Source organism: Octopus bimaculoides, chromosome 21, assembly GCF_046866305.1.
Source record: "Octopus bimaculoides isolate indiv1 chromosome 21, ASM4686630v1, whole genome shotgun sequence".
Lineage (NCBI taxonomy): Eukaryota > Metazoa > Mollusca > Cephalopoda > Octopoda > Octopodidae > Octopus > Octopus bimaculoides.
In genome coordinates, this window is record NC_142948.1 from 3,222,512 (window position 1) to 3,245,294 (window position 22,783).

At 37.2% G+C, this 22,783-nt stretch overlaps 1 protein-coding gene across 1 annotated transcript; it reads left to right on the forward strand.

Moving 5' to 3' along the window:
* Positions 1–3,252: 3,252 nt before the first annotated feature.
* Positions 3,253–22,399, forward strand: LOC106884118 (histamine H2 receptor). Its single transcript, XM_014935340.3, has 4 exons — positions 3,253–3,562; positions 19,236–19,460; positions 20,463–20,602; positions 22,147–22,399. Exons 1-4 carry the CDS (start codon positions 3,271–3,273, stop codon positions 22,327–22,329), a joined length of 840 nt encoding a protein of 279 aa, XP_014790826.3. The 5' UTR covers positions 3,253–3,270; the 3' UTR covers positions 22,330–22,399.
* The last annotated feature ends 384 nt before the right edge of the window (positions 22,400–22,783 follow it).

Below are 22,783 nucleotides of genomic sequence, written 5' to 3' on the forward strand. Positions count from 1 at the left end.
GAAAGGAGAGACTTCTAAGACACAAATATAACATATTTATATATTCTGCTGAGAATTACAACTGGAGGGAAATAAGAAAGGCAAGTATTGATGGATATATAATTTATTTGATGACTCACACACACACTTACACATGTATAGATAAGAAATCAGATATATATTGATGAGCATGTATGTATATATGATCTATATATATATATAATTGAGTAAAAGAGTATATATATATATATACAAACAGACACACACATATATATATGTGGTATTTATATTCTTGAATATTTATAAATTGATGAAAATAGATACATGTAAATATGAATTTTAATTGATGTAAAAAAAATAAACATATATATGAATGTAATTCATGTATGTATATGTGTGTGTGTGTGTCTGTCTATCTATCTATCTATCTATCTATCTATCTATCTATATATATATATATATATATATATATATATATATATATATATATATCATCATCATCTCATTTGATATCCATTGTCCATGCTGACATACACACACACACACAAACACACACGGCGCAGGAGTGGCTGTGTGATAAGTAGCTTGCTTACCAACCACATAGTTCCAAGTTCAGTCCCACTATGTGGCATTTTAGGCAAGCGTCTTCTACTATAGCCTTGGGCCGACCAAAGCCTTGTGAGTGGATTTGGTTGACGGAAACTGAAAGAAGCCTGTCGTGTACATATGTATATATATATATATGTGTGTGTGTGTGTGTGTGTATGTATATATTTGTGTGTCTGTGTTTGTGCCCCCAACATCGCTTGACAACCAATGCTGGTGTGTTTATGTCCCTGTAACTTAGCGGTTCAGCAAAAGAGACCGATAGAATAAGTACTAGGCTAACAAAGAATAAGTCCTGGGGTTGATTTGTTTGACTAAGGCGGTGCTCCAGTATGGCCGCAGTCATATGCCTGAAACGAATAAAAGAATATATATATATATATATATATATAAATAGATATATATAGATATAAATATGTGTGTGTATCAATTGAAGGCTATGTACTCTCTCTCACACACACACACACACACACACACACACACACACACACACACACACACACACACACACACACACACACATATATCCACTGTTTTTTTAATGCTATCAGTTATCTATTCTTCCCACTGGAACCATTTCCTATAAGCATCCAGTCCTTATTCTCATCATCATCATCCTTTCCCAGTCATGCCCTTTCAGTCCCCTCAGTTATCTCCACCACTCCCCCAACTCCTCATAGTCACATTTTGGGTCTACCGTATTCCATCCATAACACCTCTCATACCTGCTTACATTCTCAATGTCCTCTCTTGTCCACCACTGATACTCTGTCCCCACTTACTCTAGCCACTCTTATGTCCCGGAGACCAGATACCAACACCCTTATGTCCATCTCTGTTACTATATACCTCCCTCCGCCCCATTCCTACACCCTACACATCATCTTGCTACTTTTTGATCTATCTACAGTTGCCCCTTGTTACCCCGTCCTTCCTGAGCCACTTCTAACACTCCCACCTTACCCCTTCTCTTTCCATACTGAAATGTCCCATAGTCATCTCTGTCCCCACCTCTAACCATCTGTCACTCTCCTTTCATACTCTTATGAAATTATCCCTCTCCGCCCTCATCAACAGCCTTTATTCTCTTTTTAACTCACTTTCTCATACTTTGAGAGTTCATTCTTGCATCTCATCATGACCGTTTCCATCTTCTTACCAGTTGCTCTCACCCAGTCTAACATAAACAGACCAAGGCTTCATCTGTTTTGATAATCAGTGGTGACTTGGTCAGCAAACCATCTGTGACGGTCAGCAATCAATGGCAAGTTGAGCTGCTATGGATCTCAGTATCCCAAAGTGTGTATGCATGTGACCTAGGACCACATGGGAACATGTATTCACACTGAAATTCCAAGCACGACCTCTACACCTCAACAACAAATGATAACTATGGCTGTGGCATCCGCGCTATCCAACACACTTGCTCCCTCTGTGGGGCATTTGTCAAATTTTGTTAGCTGGATTTTTGAGCCACAGGCAGGAGCTTGTTAGAACGTTAGAGCTGGCAGTCAGATGTGGTCAGATGTGGACTGTCAGGGACATGGTGAACTGATTGGTTGGAGCTGCCTCAACCCCAACCCCAACCCCACCCACACATGCACGCACATCCGTATGAATGTCTTCTCAACTACAAGTAGTAGACATAATGCAGGAAGGCCATGTGTCTCTTCTACGTCAAGACATCTGCACCTCTTCCTGTCATGCTTTAGCTTCTCAACACTTGGTAGGGCGAGTGGTAAGAAGAAACCACTCAGTAGGCACATGAAGTAGTTGGTGGTAGGAATGGCTGCCAGCTGTAGAAACCAGGCCTACATTGGTGCTTGATGCAATCCTGCAGCTTGTCAGATCCTGTTAAACGATCCAGCCTGTATCAGCATAAAAAAAATGGACATTGAGTGATAATGATCCTTTTGAACTTGGTATCCACTGGAATACATTATATATATATAAATATATATATACACATAGAGGAAGAGAGATGGATGAAGATATTGCCACTCTTTATCTCTTGGACCTAGTTCTTGGTAAAGTCTTTGGAGTTTAGGTTCAAATCATTTGAGCACTACAATGTTTTCTATATTGCGCATCCCTGGCTCTCATCTTTTGACTACACACGCACACACACACACACACATATCATTTTCATTTTTTCATTTTGTCTAGTTTCAGCTCTTGAGCTGTGGCCATGCTGGGGCACCGCCATTTATTATATATATATATATTGCTGCAATATATATATATATATATGTATATATATATATATATATATATATATATATATATATATATATATATGAGAGAGAGAGAGAGAGAGAGATGTGTGTGTGTTTTTGTCTGTATTTGTCCCTTCACCATCGCTTAACAACCAATGTTGGTGTATTTACATCCCTGTAACTTAGTGGTTTGGCAAAAGAGACTGATAAAATATGTACCAAGCTTACAAAGAATAGGTCCAGAGGTCGATTTGTTCGGCTAAAAGGTGGTGCTCCAGCATGGCCACAGTCAAATGACTGAAGCAATTAAAAGAATAAATGAATACAAGAGTTGATACATAAATGGCAATTTATATATATGTATGTATTTATGTATATGTATATGTAGTATATATGTATTTATGTATATGTATTTATGTATATATGTTTGTTTATGCAGATGAAAAACTGGACACAACCGTTATCCACAATGGTTCCTCTGTTGGCACCGAATGAAACGTCTGGTGAAAATGAGGAATTGGATCTGCAAAACGAAAGCTGGGAATTCTACATTTATTATTATGGAGTGTTCTGTTTGGTGGCCGTCGTTAATTTAACTGGCAATTCACTGGTAATTAGTACAATAATAAGACACCGCCAATTACAATATTGTTGTAACTGGTTTCTTCTCAGTTTGGGCTTCTCCGACCTTCTACAGGGTTTTGTCTACCCCATATATAATTTGTCACACATCGAGATATCGGCTATCAGCGAACCTCTTGGTAAGTATCATTCCAATTGTTGTTGTTGTTGCTATTTATTACTATTTATAATTGTTGTTGTTATTATTACTTGTGGGACCCGTGAACATTTCATGGAATCAATGGTACACCTATTAGGTTGTTTCTGAAATCTTTATTCAAAAAGCCTGAAAGCGTAGCCTGTGTTGTGTCTGTATGAGAAGATAGTCACTTCTCATTGAAAAGTGAAAGAAATTGGAATATGATTACTTAATGCACTTCATATATATATATATATATATATATATATATATGCATACACTTTATATACTCCATGTATAATTTTATAGACTTAATGCACACCACTCATAAGATAAATATTCATTTGTATTTTTCCATTTCCCCTATAAACAAAAAAAAAATCTCCTATACATATGATACAACCTTTAGTTAAATTGCGTATATCTGCCACTCAAATAAGCATGAATATTTCACAGAATTGCACTTATACGCATGCATTAAATGATGGGTGATATAAAAAACTTAGTTCAGTTAAAAAACATACACTTTTCACTATCCAATCACGACCACCACTACCATCACCACCATCATCACTCTCTCTCTCTCCCTCTCTCTTTCCATCCTCTCTCTCTGCCTTTCTTTAACCTCACCATCAGAACATCACCCCTCTGCTAAAATTATATTTTTAACTCCCTTCCTCTACCTTTAACTAACTTTTTTAACCACGTAATAAATATTACATTCCTCCTGCCTCACATCATAGATGCCTCTCTCCCACTTTTCCTTTCTTCCTCTTTCTGTCTCACACTTCACCTTATCCTCTTTTCTCTCTCTCTCTCCTTTTTCTCTCTACTTTCTTTCCCTTCAACTGATCACATGAAAACTTTACAATTACATTCCCTCCCCCTCTTTCTCTCTCTCCTTTTCTCTAATCACGTGAAAGTGTTACCAATGGGCTAAGTAACACAATGACAAGCAGAATTATTATAAGATTATCATTATTAAGGAAGCAAACTAACAGTATTGTTAGCATCCTTGGCAAAATGCTTAGCAGCATTTCGTCTGTCTTTATGTTCTGAGTTCAAATTGGATGTCTCATGACTATGTGTAGGTTTCTTTGTTTGTATTTGTTTTTATTATTTTCAACTATATTGATTGTTATTCTCTGCAATAAATATGCAACATTTATTGCAGCAATTTTGTCTTATGCATTTCTGCAAGTTATGCAAGTTTTGGTCATGCACTTTGCTGCATATTTATTTCTAAATATTTCACAAGGCAGCTATTATTATTATTATTACTATTACTATTATTATTATTATTATTCATATTATTATTATTGAGATTATTTTTGTAATGGAGGGAGAAGTGATCACTTTGCCAGATTAGATTTTTCTTAGATCTGTGGCTTGATACCGATTCAGTATTGTTTGGAAATCAGAAATTGGTGTGAATATCTCGAATGAGACATTCAAAGTTTTGTTTCATTATTTAAAGTGGCAAAACTACCAGAATCAGTTTTATGTGTGTTTTTTATGGAATTTGGTTATCTCTGTTTTCAGATCTTTACATTTCTTTATCTATCTATCTATCTATCTATCTATCTATCTATCTATCTATCTATCTATCTATCTATCTATCTATCTATATATATATATATATATATATATATATCATCATCATCATTTAACATCCACTTTCCATGCTGGTATGGTTTGGACAGTTTGACTGAGGACTGGCAAACCAGGAAGCTGCACCAGGCTCCAATCTGACCTGGCAAGGTTTCTACAGCTGGATGCCTTTCCTAACACCAACCATACCAAGAGTGTTGTGGGTGATTTTTATGTGCCCACCAGCACATTGCCCAGTCAGGCAGCACTGGCATTGACCACGCTCAAATGGTGATTTTTATGTGCCACCAGCATGGGAGCCTGTCTGTTGTGGCACTGGCCTATATATATATATATATAGATATATATATATATATATATTCACACACATACATGCACATACACACGTGACAAGCTTCTTTCAGTTTCTGTTTAGCAAATCCACTCTCAAGGATTTGGTTGGCCTGGGACTGAACCTGACACTACAGAGTTACAAAGCAAACTTCTTAGCCTCGTAGCCATATCCTTCACCTAACAGTAACAGATGAAATACTTTATCTGACCAGAAATGATCCAATAACAACAGCAACAACAACGACCACCAAGACACTTAAAAACTGAACATAGATCTATCCTATGAAATCTAAAATCCACACTTCTGGCTACCAATGACTTTCAAGATAAGATGCCACATCTTTAGAAGCGTCTTGTCAAGTAACCCATTCTGTTGCATTAGCGCTAACATTAAGTGAAGTGTTTGGATAAATCACATCACGCTCACCGTATTAATTACCGGTTTAATTGGTTATCGGTAACGAAGAATTCATTTTCCTGGTCAAGACAATATTTAGCTTGTGCTGTTACACGAACATAACCTCTTAAACTAATGTTTGGTTTTGTTGTTGCACGGTATCATCATCATCGTCATTATTATTATTATATTATTATTATTATTATTATCATTATGTAATGTGATGTTACAACATACACTTATTGATCTCTTGAAAATATGGACCTTCTTCGTTTGTTCTTGGTTAATTGATAGTCTCTTTCTTTCTCTCTCTCCTCTTGCAAAGCATTTACCAATATTTACAAATAGAAGCAGTGCGGGCATGGCTGTTTGGTTAAAAAGTTAGCTTCTGAATCATGAGGTTTCAGGTTCAGTCCAAGTGGATGTTGTATCGCTCGCCCGAGTATTTTATATCTTAGTCCCCTAGGCAGACTGAAGCCTTGAGAGTGGGTTGGATAGATGGAGACTGAAGGGCCATTTTATACAAATATGAGTTTGTGTGTGTGTGTGTGTGTTGGTGAGAGAGAGAGAGAGAGAGAAAGGGGTATGTATGTGTGTGTATGTATATAAATATATGAATGTGTATGTGTATATCTATCTATCTATTTATCTGTCTCTCTCTCTCTGTCTCTCTCTCTCTGTCTCTCTCTCTCTCTGTCTCTCTCTCTCTGTCTCTCTCTCTCTGTCTCTCTCTCTCTGTCTCTCTCTCTCTGTCTCTCTCTCTCTGTCTCTCTCTCTCTGTCTCTCTCTCTCTGTCTCTCTCTCTCTGTCTCTCTCTCTCTGTCTCTCTCTCTCTGTCTCTCTCTCTCTGTCTCTCTCTCTCTGTCTCTCTCTCTCTCTCTCTCTCTCTCTCTCTCTCTCTCTCTCTCTCTCTATATATATATATATATATATATATATATATACATACACACACACATACTCGTTGATGCTTTGAGTTCCATTTACGCTGTTTTTACTACCAAACACACACATAGACACATGTGTGCATATCTGTGTGCCTGTATGTGTGTGTATATGTGTGTGTGTGTGTGTGTGTGTGTGCATGTGTGTATGCTCAAAGGATATTTTAAATCATCATGCATCTAATAAAATGCTTTATGCATCTCATTAATAAATTCAAACTAGAATAAATGACAAAATAAACATTTTCTGTTTTTTTTAATAGAATAAACATTGAAAATATTTCTTTGAATTCTGTCTTGTGTCATATCCATAATCCAGTCCCTCCCTTTCTTTCTTTCTTGCTTTCTTTCTTTCTTTCTTTCAATATCAAAGTGGTTTAAATATCAAAGGCTGTGGATATCAAATATCAAAACCAGGTGTGGATTCTTCCATGTTTATCTCAGGGTATTCCTTAGCAGGAGATTTGGCGGATTAGAGTTAAAAAAAAAAGGAGAAAATAATAATCCATTATCTTTGAGTCAATATTATTGTTTTCCTTAAGTGTTTTCCTTTTGTTTTCGTTTGTTGTTTTGAAACACTTTCATTGTTTTCTTTTCGTTTTTTTTCTTGTGGGGTGGGCATGGGATTTTATTTATTTATTTATTTATTTTGGTTTTGGTCTTTGTGGAGTATTGTGTAATATGAAATCAATATAGATCAATAGCTATTCAATTATCAGGCAGTGAAAGGTGGGTGGAGTGGGGGTGGTCAGAGAATGAGATTTCATGTTTATCCTCCTCCTCCTCCTCCTCATCATCATTGTTAACAGAGATATCATTACGTCATTGTCATCATCATCATCACCAACATCATCATCATCGTCACCATCATGATCATTATTATCAGCACCAACAACATCGTCACCACCACCACCATCATCCTCATTATCACCATAATTGTCCTTGCTTTCATCATCACCAACATTATCATCATCATCATCATCATTGTCACCATCTCCACCATCGTCATCATTCTCATCAATGATGTATATTTAAAATCTTACGATAAAGCTCAAATCTTCTCCCCCATAGACCCCTATGATTAAGGAGACCCTCATACACAACTAAAGTGATATGGATGAACACACTAAACATACACATCTTCTTCCTTCAGGGATAACAATTGTTCTAAAGCAGATATGAAGCTTTAGTCTTCAACCAATTCATCTCCAATAAATATTCAAATATTTTGATTTAGAAATGCTTGAAAATAAAATGAATCACACCTGTTAATTGACAAACAAAACCACCAAGGGCGGGTATGGCCACATGGTCAAGCAGTTTGTTTTGAAATCATCTGATTAAGAAGATTACTTTGTAATAATGGGGCTTTGGTCTTGGACCCCCCCCCCCCCCTCACCCATGTAGTCAGGGTCTTTCATCAAAGCTTTGAGTTGGCCCAGGGCTTGTGAAATTGTTTGTTTGTTTAATGCCTATTTTTGCTTTCTTTTTCTTTTCCATGCTACTAGGGGCTTGGTTGGGGAGTGGTTTGAAGTTGGATTTTAGGGCCTGATGCTTGCAAGGTACTTAGTGACTCTGTTGGTAATGGTGTCACATAAAAAGCTCTGGTGCCATGTGAAAATTACTGGTGTTGGTGCCACATAAAAGGCACTGGTGCCACATAGAAATCACTGGTGGTGGTGCCACATAAAAGGCACTGGTGCCACATAGAAATCACTGGTGGTGGTGCCACATAAAAGATACTTGTGCTGGTGCCATGGGAAAAGCACCCAATACACTCTGTAAAGTAGTTGTCATTAGGAAGGGCATCCAGTTGTAGAAGCCATGCCAACACAGACAACTGGAGTCTGGCATGGCTCCCAGCCTTGCCAGCTGTCAAATCATCCACCCATGCCCGGGTGGAAAATATTAAATGATGAAGTGGGAAAAGAGAGAGACTGTGTGTGAGAGAGAGAGAGAGGGAGGGAGAAAGAGTGAGTGGGAAAAGAGAGTGAGTGGGAAAAGAGAGAGAGTGTAGCAGAGAGACTGTAACAGAGAAACTGTGACAGAAAGTGGGAAAAGAGAGACTGTAAGAGAGAGATAGAGAGAGAGAGAGAGAGAGAGAGAGAGAGAGAGAGAGAGACTGTGAGAGAGAGAGAGAGAGAGAGACTCTGTGTATGCATTTTTTGTTGTTTCTGTGTTTTATTTTTATAGAGAAATTGTTTACATTGATATTTGGTTTGGTTTGGTTCTGGAATATTTTCTTAATCTAGAATATTCATCAATCATCAGTTTAATTAAAGACTAGACAAACACATATACGCATGTGTATGTGTGTGTGTGTGTGTGTGTGTGTATGCCTGTATCAACTGAAGATGGTTTGAGACAAGCCAAACAAATTGGTTTTTCAGAATCCAGAATTTTGAAGAAAATCATCTGCAACCAATCAATTGAATAAGACACACAAAGAACACACACTTGTACACACACACACACACACACACACACACACACATACAGTGACATATACATAGTTTTATATATATATATATACATATATATATATATATATATATATATATATATATATATATATATATATATATAGGTGAGGGCATGTCTGTGTGTTAAGAAGCTTGCTTCCCAATCAAATGGTTCTGGGTTCAGTCCCACTGTGTTGCACCTTGCGCATGTATTTTCTACTATAGCTTTGTGGGTGGATTTGGTTGACAGAAACTAAAAGAAGCCCATCGTACATTTGTGTGTGTGTAAATGTGTCCCACCACCACTTGACAACCAATGTTGGTTTGCTTATGTCCCCATAACATAGCAATTCAGCAAAAGTTATAAAGAAACAGTTCCGTAGGAATATTTAACATAGTTACACAGACATAGTTTTACTTATGTGTCTATAAAACTATTTGTATGTAACAATATCTATGTAGCTACATATAACTGTCTTGCCCCTCTTGGGAGAGAGCTGTGGTCATGCTGGGGCACCTTTGTTAGCTTTGCTATACTTTCACTACTTAAAACCTCCTCTGATAATGGGTATTCGATGAATGAGGGAGTCTGATGTTGTTGCCTTTACCTGTCTTTCCTACCACAAGATGGATTCATCTGGAACTTTTGACAGGAGGAGATCCAGTTCTGTTTTGAAGACACCTACATCCACTTGCAGACTTTTTGGGATGATATTAAAGCCTGTGTCCCTTTCAAAGACTGTGGACCTTTGAAACCCAATCTGTTGCTCTATCTGGTCCTGTACCCAGATGGTAATATTGGGGCCTTTGGCATTATGCAGTGGCAACCTGTTCTGTTGTTTCTGTAACTTTCAATGCCAAATTTTGGTATTGGATGTTTATCACTGCATATCTTCCCCATCTTCATTCTATACATATATAGACACACAACCCATGCATGCAAACACTGGCATAAGCTGCATTATAGAAACTGATTATGGATTTAATACTGGGATATGACCTGTCCTTGTACATTTACAGAAACTTGGGTAAATGTTAACCGTTCTAAAACCTAAAATCTCAGTATTTGTATATCTTTCTTTCTCCATCTCCCCAACTGGGGTAGTTATGTATCTCCTCGGCAGTAAGACACCTGCGTCTATTCCAACTGTCATGGTTTAACTTCTCATCACTTGGCACAAAGCCACATCCCTCAACATCAACTCCCCTTCTCATTTGAAGGGGGTCTTTTGTCTTGCAAGCTACTTGGTGACCTCACTGGTGCTGGTGCCATGTAAAAAGCACCCAGCCCACACTCTGTAAAGTGGTTAGCATTAGGAGGTGCACCCAGCCATAAAACCAAGAACCATGCCAAAATAGATCTCACCAGTGCTGGTGCCACTTAAAAAAAAAGCACCCATTCCACTCAGTAAAGTGGTTGGCAATATGAAGGGCACTCATCTGTAAAAACCATGCTAGATCAAACAGTGGAACTTGGTGCAGCCCTCTGGCTTACCAGCTCCTGTCAAACTGTCCAAGCCATGCCAGAATGGACGATAGACGTTAAATGATGATGATGTTGATGATGATGTTGATGATGATGATGATATATTTAAAAAATTCTGCCAGAAATTATCTCAGTTTACAATAGGGAAGTCAATGGAGAAAACAAGTTTTGCATTACAGAATTCCTTGTTATAGCAGGATTATCAAGAAAGATGATGCTTTCATAGAGTGGCTGACGCTTGTAGTTACATTGACATAGGATATCTAATAATCTGGATTAATAACTTGAATTTTAGATCAAAGCATCAAAATCTTGTAACTAGAAGTCAAAATTTAGCAAATGTTTAAGACAAAAATATGGAAATATATATAAAAAAAATATTGATTCATGGAAACAAAATGCAAAAAGCCGTGGGAAAGTAATCATGTTGAAATGAATAACAAATAAAGTATCAAAGTTGGAGATGACAAGTTATATCTGATGGAGATCAACTTATATTTGATTGATCGGCAGCAGTATGGTAATATATATATCAATCATCATCACTTTTCCATGATGCTTGCCTGAGTTTATTGGGAGAGATCTCCTACAGCCTGATGCCCTTCCTGTCATCAACCCAAAACCCTGTTCAAGCAGGGTGATATTTCTTTCATACAAGTTTTTTGTAGAATATTAGAAATGAATGACACTGCTTATATGACAGTGACATTCATTTACGACTGTCACATGATGTCAGGATAAGGAGAAACACACACACACATTTATACTCACACATACATACATGTGTGTATCTTTGTATTTTGTATATGGCAAATGCCTACCAATGAACTCATAAAAGCTCCCATACTACTTGTTGCTGGCTACCATAAATTATTCTCGACCTGATGCGTTAACCCCATGGCATTGTTATGTATGCAGTACTCTGTGTAGGATAAATATATTAACAATGAGAAATATTTAATGGATGGACAAGTGTCTTCTGTTATAGCCTCAGGCTGACCAAAGCCTTGTGAGTAGATTTAGTAGACAGAAACTGAAAGAAGCCTATCATATATTTATGTGTGTGTTTGTCCCTCACCACTGCTTGACAAGTGGTGTTGGTGTATTTACATCCTCATAACTTAGCGGTTTGGCAAAGGAAACCGATAGAATAAGTAACAAGCTAAATAAGTTCTGGGGGTTGATTTCTTCAAGGCAGTGCCCCAGCATGGCCACAGTCTAATGACTGAAAGAGGTAAGAGATTAAAGAGATTAAAGAGATTAAAGCGAGAAGAAACCAATCAGAAGTAAACTGAGACCTTCAGAGAGCATTTGCTGGATTACTTAAACCTGTCGTCAGCCACTTCAGTTCTCCTGGACACTCTTGCTTTCATCTCAACTTTTGCAGAGAGTGGGGGCCCTAACAACCCCCAACAGACCACTCACTTCCTGGCTCTCTATCATAAACAACAGTTGATTTTTTTTTGCTTTGGAACAGTTGCTCTCCATGGCGTCAACGGTTGACTTGGTTTCCTTTTACCTCCTCTACGCTACTCACTGTTAAACAACTAGACATCCTTACCCCCCTGCATCTTATCCCCACATCTATGATATCTCGTTGACACCTAAAAAGAGTTGTTTATTGTCTTAGCCTGTTAGATTGACATCCTCTCGTATCAACATCGCAGGCATCCTGCTATGCTAGTGTGTTGGTTATCGTCCCCATCTTAATATGTCAACAGAAGAACAGATCTCACTGCCATGCTTTTATGTTATATTGTGTCAATAATGCTCGTATTGCAACCACCACTTCTACCTCCTTCACACTTACTCAAACAGTTTCTCTCTCTCACTCTCTACTCTTACTACACTCACACCCGCCTTTACTTACATCCACTCTCCACTCTCTACTATATCCACTCTCACTGCATTGATTCATTCATTTACTGTCTACTTTCACTTTCCTTTCTTACTTGCACTCACACTTCATTCACACTCTTAGATACACTCACTTCACTCCAACTCACACTCAATCTCTTTTCTAACTCTTCGTTCATACATTCACACCCCACTCTTACTCACACACCTTCACTCCTACATACACACTCACTCATCACTCCTACACACACTCACCTTCCACTCTCCACCCCACACACTCACCTTCCACTCTCCACCCCACACACTCTCCACTCTCACCACACTCACTCACCTTACATGCACTCACACTTCACTCTTACCACACTCACTCACTTCTACACTCACACACAACTGCTCAGCCGCACTTGTCACTCTCACACCCAGTTAGTGACATTAACCACTACATACCCCATCGCCTCTCCTAGAAAACACTTGCTTTCACCCACTTCCGTTCAGCCATTATTCATTAGGTAACCTCTGCAAACACACACACACATTCTTTTGTCCATGGTATACTCAATATTGTATCAATAATTGGTGTCATATTCTACTGTATGATTAATAGCAAAACTGTGCAGTCTCACTTAACCATTTTCTGACTCTGCTTATGGAACATTTGACAGTTTTTAGAATTCTGGATGCAAAATTTATTGATGCCTGGTATATCTAGGAAACATAGAAATCACACATATATTCAATGCTGGTTGAGGGGGAAGGAGAGGTGGGGGGTAGCTGAAGTAAGGTAACCTTTCTCTATGGCCAGATATGTGTTGCTGGTCGGTGTTTGTTGAGGGTGTCTGTGAATGATTTATCGACACCTTGTGAACATTTAAGTATGGTTTTATTTATGCCACGCAAGTTGGTCATGGATTACAAAAGTCTCCACAAAGATGGAAACTGAAAGAAGTCCATCGTATATATATATATATATATATATATATATATATATATATATATATATATATATATATATATATATATATATACTTGAGATTTAGTTGAATTAGGTACTTAAGTTGAAGCACCAAGTTAGTCCGGTATTATCCACACAGCTCGAAGTAAGGTGAATAAAATCAAAATAAGTGATGCAGTACAACAGTTTCAAGCGTCTCCTTTTAATTGAACAATGCAGTCATTACATCAATTTAGATGCAGTGCCATCTTCTGCTGCACAAATAAATAGAATTTTAACCAGTTGGACACATTAATATAATTTTTCTCAAATGCTTTAACAGAGCAAGAAGATGGAAGAGATTCATGTTGTCACTATTGTAGCTAAGAATAGACTACACTTCCAAGAAACGCATGAAGCCCACTGGGGTCATAGCTTGTAAAGGATTGTAGTTCATTTCCAATTTATTTGTCTTTTTATCAACTACTAAATCTAAGACTAGGACTGTGTCTGTTTAGAATAAAGGGCAAGAGTGAGCTGACAGCTCATGGCTAGGTATGATCATAAATATTGTCATACGTATCCCTTTTCTTCAGGGAGGGAAGAAGACATTAGGAGTAGTAAATTGGATATAGAGTAACTGTTTATAAAAAGAGGCTGGGTAGGGGAAGACTCTAAATCATGATGTTAATTACCAGTTAAAGGGGCAAGACACTAATAAAACCTAGGATGTTAATACAGAGGAAATTTTATCTTGGGGTACTATGGGTGATTGTTTATAAACAATATTGTTATGTATAAAAATAAAATTTAATCTTAAGTCTGACCACACTGATACAAAAGCCATGACTCCTTTACCTCCCCCACCCTCTCAAACTTTTTTCTTCTTACTTTTCCCTTCCTTCACAAACCCCATATACAGTTTGTGTCTGTATATGGACACAAATTGTGTGTCGGTAGGCAGCTGGAAAAGATGTTTTCCTGGGGTTAAACAGTAGTAACATCATCCTGTGTAGGACTGCCACATTCTGTTGGCGAATAGATTTTACTGTTTGAATTTACTATTTATGTGTATGTGTGTGTGTGTGTGTGTGTGTGGTAGAGGTTGGGGTGAGAATTGGTGAGATAAATTCTGAAACAGAAGAACTATTTGTGATCAGAAGAATTCCAGTGATTTTGATGAATCTAAATAAACTACTGTTCTTGAAATGATATATTTCATTCTAAATTCCAACTTTGTCTAAATTCCAATTCAAAACACACTCAACATTTGTCTTGTAATTGGTTTACTTCCAAAAGTATTAAATGTCTTCTAAGTATCAAAGTCTGGAATTGATAAAAATGCGGATATCTTGCTAGAGATTCCATCACCATATTGATACACTATGTAAAATGCCTGGAGAGTTTGAAAGAAAATTGCAACTTGATATGTATCGAAGGAACTATGTCTATAATTCTCATGAGATTCTAATTGTTTCTTGAAGTAATTGGAAATTGTAGAAGTGTACTTTTGTCTCTCTAATTACTTTGTCTGTTTAATGAGTGTTATCTTAGACAATGACATGACCAAGTAAGAAGAGATGTGATGCACTGTGAATGACAAGAGAGAGAGAGAGAGAGATGTGAACTGGATGGGTGACTGGGGCTTGGAAGAAGAAAAGTAGAGAGTTGATAGTTCAGAGCAGCAGAGGCTATTGTTGTTGTTAGTGGTTGTCAGCGATTGAGGTCTGTTGAGGATTAGATTGTTTCTAATTACTTCAATAGGCGTCATTTAGATTCAGTCTTGGATTTGGATGTTGATGATTGTAACAGCAGCACTGTTTCATAGAGGTGAGTAACACTCCAGTTGGAGTAGCACTTCAGTGTGAGTGATACTCCATTAGGAGTAGTCTTCAATGTGAGTGATACTCCACTGTGAGAAGTCTTCAGTGGGAGCATTACTCCAGTGTGAGTTGTACTCTAGTATGAATATCATTTCTGTGTGAGTGGTACTTGAATGTGAGTGATACTCCAATGTGAATGTTTTCTAGGGTTTGTAGAGGTGTAGCAGGAGATCCAGTCAGAAGTGTTTCCAGGCTTTGTGCCTTCATCCTTTCAAAGTTGATAAAACAAAATGCCACCATGGGGTGGGAAGGGGGATGGTGAAACTGTAAGAACATTGGATCAGGTGCCTTGTGGTATTTATTCTGGCTCTTTGCATTCTGAATTCTAATCCTTCTGTGGTCTACTTAGATTAACGGGCTTAATTCATTTCCTGGTTTAGCACCAATACTTGGGATTTGGGAAACCAAAGACATGGCTGTGTGATAAGAAGTTTGCTTGCCAACCACATGGTTCCAGGCTCAGTCCCACTGCATGGCACCTTGGGCAAGTGTCTTCTAATATTAGCCTTGGATCAACCAAAGCCTTGTGAGTGGATTTGGTAGATGGAAACTGAAAGATCATTATACACACACACACACACACACACACACACACACACACACACACACACACACACACACACACACACACACACACACACACACACACACACACACACACACACACACACACACACACACACACACATATAAATTTTTTTTTTTCCTACCCTATGCACAAGCCTCGAAATTTTTGGGGTGGGGGCCTGTCGATTAGATCAACCCCAGTATGCAACTGGTACTTAATTTATCGACCCTGAAAGGATGAAAGGCAAAGTTGACCTCGGTGGAATTTGAACTCAGAATGTAAAGACAGACGAAATACCGCTAAGCATTTTACCCGGCGTGCTAACGATTCTGCTAGCTCATCGCCTTAATCATATATATATGTATGTATGTATGTATGTACGTGTATGTGTGTGTGTGTCTCTCTCTCTCTCTCTCTCTCTCTCTCACAACCTCTTGACGACTGGTGTTGGTGTATTTATGTTGTGGAAGACAGGAACGCTTGGAGAGAATGAATTGTTTTGGTCTGGGTGAGCTGCTTGAAGTGATGGATGAGTAGAACTGTCTTCAAAGAGCAATTCTTAGTGTGGAAGTTCTTGTTCCCAATGGAACTGCAATGCTACATAAAACAATACTTTAGTTGTTGCCATATAACAAATCCTCATTCTTTAAACGGATACAAAATATCCACCAGAATAACTTTAGTTTCTCTAAAACTAATCAAAGTCGGACATTTTATTGCATCATTCCAGTCACAGAAGCCTGGTAATAAATCATACACACTGTCTTCTCTCTTGGCTAAAAAAATAAGATATACTAGTTTGACCCTTTAGCATTCCGATTACTCTGTCAAATGTAATGCTTATTTATTCACGTTTTGAATTAATCAAGCATTATCTCTCAGCTTTGAGTTTTCTCTGATGTGATTGTCTGCTTTTAGAATGACATAGTAAGGTAGCTGTGAGAGGCTGAATCTGGCCAATTTCACTCTTTCAGATCTGGGCCCCTGTGTCTAACTTTATCCTCCCACTGGGCTCCTGAGCAGAAAATTAAATAGTTGCATATAGAGCTCAAGAATAACAATTGGGAGCAAACTAATTGACAGAATCAGTTCATCATCTTTTTCTATGTGTATCACTCATTACTGCTTTACAGGGAATCCAGCAGAAGATGGTTTGTTACCTATTCCTGCTAGGAATACAGCATGACCAGGGCCAGAGGAAGACCCATCAAGGCCCTAAACACTTAAAAGATTTTGGTGCCCCCATAAAAGATTATGTAATTCAAAATAGAAACAATAGCAAACCATAAAATAAATTTTTATTTTTCAAAACGAAACAAAACAATAAGAGGGAAAATAATGTTTATTTTTGTTTACTTCCATTTTATTTGTATTTGAAGTTTCCTCCTACTTTTTTGAATTGCAAAGTCTTTGATCAGACCCTCAAAATTAATCTTATGTAACACATCTGCGTCTATACTTCATAGAGATAAAGGCATCCTGGTTATTATTTTAGCAAGTTTAAAGTGATTTCTTTTGTGCCGTAAACCATTTAACATTTCTGTGGTGCCCCCCCCCCTCTCTCCTTCCTTTGATGCCCTAAGCACATGCTTATTTTACTTAATGGTTAATCCAGTGCTGAGCATGACAGAATTAAACATAATAAAACAGGCAGAATTTTTTGGCTGGATATGACTGGTTTAAAAGCTAATGAGTTAAAGTTAATTTCTATGTATCATTGTTTTTTTTTTTTTCTCTGAGAGGGCAATTCCTAGTGTGGAAATACTCATGCTCAATGGTACTTCAATAATAAATGAATCGATTGTTTGGTTGTTGCTGTAGAACACATCTTCATTCTTGAAAACAATACAAAATATCGCTAGAATTACTTTAGTTTCTCTACAACAAATCAAAGTTGTACATTTTTATTACCTCATGCGACCAAGGTTGTCTTTATTCAGTGACAAGTGGCCCTGGTCATATAAGAGACAGATGTGAAATTTCATCTTTAAACACAGGAAGAAACATTTCAAGTGGAGACAATCAGCTGCTGTCGCACTTCAATAACTTATCATGTGTTTATATAGAAACTGCCACTCTGCACACAAATAATAAACGACCTGTATATTGAGGGCTCAAATCACAGTTAAAATGGCCCTGTGGAGGTGTTTTCTATATTTCTTTATTATTTATTCATTGTTTTCATTTCAAGTGACTTATAGCTTTCTCTTTCTTTTTTCTTATTTTTTTTTCTTTCTTTTTTTCACCTTCTGCTAGGCTTCTCTTAAATTATTTTTCATTTTATTAGCATTAGAGTGTTTTCCTCTCCCCCTTACTCTCTCCACCACTCTCTCTGACTCTGTCTGTCTGTCTCTCCACCCATCCCCTAAAACAGTAATGATCTATTATGTGGCTGAAAATATCTGTTAAACGATATTTTGATGAAGAGCTTATCATCGTTTGCTGTTAATTTTCCTGCAACTATTTATCATATAAGAACAGCTCATGTCTTTCCCAGCCGAACCAACACATTTATGCATCCTGATATGTTCCATTATTATCATTATTGCTGTTGTTGTTGTTGTTGTTGTTGTTGTTGTTGTTGCTTTTGTTGTTGTTGTTTAACCCTGGGTCAATCTTGATTAAGCATACCTGTGTTCAAAGCTGTAATCATTTTGACCCTGTTTTCAGGTTGTCTGTCCAGGACCACATTGTCTAATGTGTAATTAAGGTAATTTGTTGTTATTGTTTAGCCCGGACCCTAATTCTATGTTCACCTGCGACCAAGGTCATTCCAATCATGGCCATCCTGCCTTTTCAAGGCTATACTGGACCATGCCATCCAATGTGCCCATTTTCTTTTCAAAAACGATTGGATTTGGGGGGAAAAATGAGAATGTCCCCTCTAACTTTGTGCTAGTACCACTTTCCATGTGATCTCTGTGAGCAAATTTACTTTGGTGGGTGATCTATGTGATTATTTAAATTATTATATGGTTTTCTTATTATTAAAATAATAATAATTTTGGAAAAATACATTTACAATGCTAAGTATGTTCAAAATAATTTAAAAAGAAACCTAAAGTTGTAGATCACATGCCAAAGGAGCACCATGTAATGTACTTTGTTGCACAATGCAATGTACATTGTTGCACAACCACGCCATTTCATCAGGTGATATTAATATATTTATGTATATGTTTTTGTATTCCCTCTATTGCAGGAGCTTGGTCCCTCTGTCAGTTTCTATTGACTGAAGTGCTTGCCTTGGACTTGGGATCTTCCTACCATCTTGTCTGCATCACTGTGATCCGATACATAGCTGTTGTTCACCCATTAAAATACCACAACTATGTCAATGAGAAACGGATCCTGGTCTGTATTGTTTTCATATGGCTCTCCACCCAGACAACAATAATTCTCTTGTATACAATATACATACCAGAAGGTAAGCAAACATCTCTGCTCTTTCTCTTTCATAATCTGTCTTCCAGGTGGGAATGGTGGTGCTTCTTGTTTCGCCCCAGGTCAACCACAATCAGGCAGAGCTATGATTTAAGACATTCCAGCCATGACTAACTTGTCTTTGTGAGGGGGATCTTGGACCCTATTGTCTAATGCATCTTTTCCTTATTTTGGAATGTAGGGTGTGATTTGAGCAAAATTTAGCTGGTGTTTTAGGAGATCAAAGAGACTGTGCTGAAGCTCTGTCATTAGCATATAATAGTTGATGGTGGTGGTGATAATGATGAGGGTGATGATGATTATGACAATAATAGTGGTAGTGTTGTTATCGATGGTTTTAAGCCTCAGGTCAGCTTGACTGAGGAGAACTATAATAAAAGACATTCCATTTGTGACCATCCAATCCTTTTAGTACATCCAGGACAACATTGTAAAAAAAATGTGTTCATTTTTCTAATAAAATAAGGTTCCATGTACCGATGTTTGCTACGTAGCTGTATGTTTTGAGTTTAAATCCAACCCAGTTCAATTTTCTTTTCACCTTCCTGTGGTTAATAATGGAAGTGCTGTTTAATAACTATGTAGCAGTCATATAGTGGGGTTCATATAGGCATTAGGAAGGGCATCCAACCATAGAAACCATGCCACAGCAAATAACTGGAGTCTGGCCAGCTCCATGCCAAACTGTCCAACCCATGCCAGCATGGAATGTGGACGTTAAATGATGATGATGTTGGATGTATGTATATTAGCAGAAGCAACAGATTGACTCAAAGGCTGAGAGTTTCATCTGTTGGCACTTATCAAACTATATTCATATTTTGTGTTCTATTTTTCCTGTTTGCACCACCATACCTATATATAAATATGTTTGTATATTATATGTATATGCATGTATTTTGGCAAATAAAATTTTTAAGATGATTAGTTCACAGAATGGATTAATTCAAATTAGCATGAAAATATAATTCTTTTTATTTTTCAGGAGAATACGTAGGAGCTTGTCGGTATGAGAACATATTCCGGTTTGCACATACCAATATACTGTTTATCATTCAACTATTCCTGCCATTGACCATAATGACGTGCTTATACGTTCCTCTGATACGAATTGCCCGGAAACAGGTAAATATGTCAATGATATTATATGTCAACTCAATGTTGTTGCAATAAATCTTGGTGTTTGTTATCCGAAGAGGAATTACAATGACATCGTCATTATTTTAATGTCCATTTTCCCAGGCTTATATATGGAATTTCACCACACGCAGTATATCTGGACAGGTTATAGGGCCAGACTTCAGCTGTGGGGTGGTGTACAAGGAGGTGGTGAAAAGTTCCTGGCTTTGGTTAAAAGAAAATACAGGAGAATCAGTTAATTACAATTTTATTCAATGTATTCCTCTCCCAGATTCACTCACTTATTGCAACGGTCCTTCAGTTTTCCTAATCCCTGTAAAAGAGCTCGGAAGGTTGGACCTCCATCCAGGCCCTTTGCAATATCCTTAATACCAGGAACTTTATAGCACCCCTTCATATATATACGAGGGGGTGCTGAAGAAAGATCCTGGTTTGGGTAAAAGAAAATACAGGAGGATCAGTTAATTATGATTTTATTCAATACATTCTCCCTCCCAGATTCACACACTTATTGCAGTGGTCCTTCAGTTTTTCTAAGCCCTGTAAAAAAAAACAAAAAAACTAGGAAGTTTAGACCTCCAATCAGGCCTTTTGTGATAACCTTGAAGTCAGGAACTTTTCAGTAGCCCCTTGTATACAGGTGGTGAGGGAGGTTGATTGTTTCCTGGAACTATTAGAGAAAACACTCAACCCATGCCAGCATGGAAAACAGATGTTAAATGATGATGATGATGATGACGATTAGAGAAAGTGCTTGGAAGTGCAAAATAATAGTGTTTCAATCAATCATGCCACCAATGTAAACCCTGGTGGAGTCGGTCTGAGGGGTGACTGTGCATTTATACACAATCTTATAGTGCATATATATATAGGAAGTAGATCACTCTGTCTATTTCCTGTTGCTGTGAATTACTCCTTATAATATTCTCCCTTTGAAATCGTTTCTCTGATGTAATTTCCATGTGCAAGCAGAAGTTCGACATAACCTTCTCTCATTATATGAAATCTTTATAATTCAATTGTAAAAACTGGCTGTCCACTAATTTTTAGTTTTAATTCTTGCCCTTAACAACTGAAATTCATGGTTGAATTTAATCTTATGTAAGCCTCATCATGGCAAACCAGTGAATGGTTTTTACACCATCTATTTGTAGTCATAGGCTGGCGATTCAGTTCGTCCCCGGTCTGATTCAGATATGTGATGTTAAGCCACAAAAATGCTTGTTGTTCCCTTACCTACCTTTGTCTTGTTTTCTGTAAATTTGAACTACACACACACACACACACACACACACACACAGACTGATGTTTATTGATTGATGTAAATATCAATGAGAAAAATCTGACAAACCTGTGAGTTCAAACAAAAATACCTTGTGATGGTTGTTCCATCCAGATTGTACCGATGCTTCTTTAAGTGGACAGTGATTGGTTCATTATGACCAATAACCAATGCCTACGGTACCATGCAGTGAAACTGAACTTGAAACCATGTGGTTGTAAATTTTATATTTTATTTATTTTGATAGGCCAAAGTGATTGCTATTCAGGAATGTTCTGTGACACGGTCAGCCATAACAAGCCAAGAGAGAAAGTCAACTTACATGGTTACATCGCTTCTTGGTTGCTTTGCCATCTTCTGGACTCCTACAGTCATTTATTTTTATGCCAGTATTGCTCTAAAAGGAAATATTAACCATTATATCAGGTAAGTTCTTCAAGAAATTAATAATGAGTATGAAGATGATTAAGGTAACTCCTTTGACAGCATTTTTGACTACCGTAAAAACCCATATAATTTGCACACCTGTGTAATTTATGCAGACGATTTTCAGGATAAAAATTGATAAAAAAAAAAAAAGCTTCTATTTGTGTAAAATTCTCACCCCAAAGTTTTCAGAATTGCCGATCTGGCCAGGGATAAAAAAGATTTTCAATTTAATTGTATTTAGCATAATTTCACTTACTTATGAGTAGATTTTATTAAATTTTCATTAGATAAAAATAATTTCTGTTTAATAGGTATCACATTGAAAGCTATTAAATTATGAATTGCATATATATATATGTATATATATATATATATATATATATATATATATATATATGTTTGTATATATATATAATATATATATATATATATATATATATATATATATATATATA

What these genes read in the sequence shown, in the direction of transcription:
- LOC106884118 (XM_014935340.3), top strand. Translation starts at nt 3,271, where the DNA reads ATGGTTCCTCTGTTGGCACCGAATGAAACGTCTGGTGAAAATGAGGAA. An exon ending in GGCTATCAGCGAACCTCTTG is followed by an intron (nt 3,563 to 19,235) that starts GTAAGTATCATT and finishes CCTCTATTGCAG; the next exon opens with GAGCTTGGTCCCTCTGTCAG. An exon ending in TACGAATTGCCCGGAAACAG is followed by an intron (nt 20,603 to 22,146) that starts GTAAATATGTCA and finishes TTATTTTGATAG; the next exon opens with GCCAAAGTGATTGCTATTCA.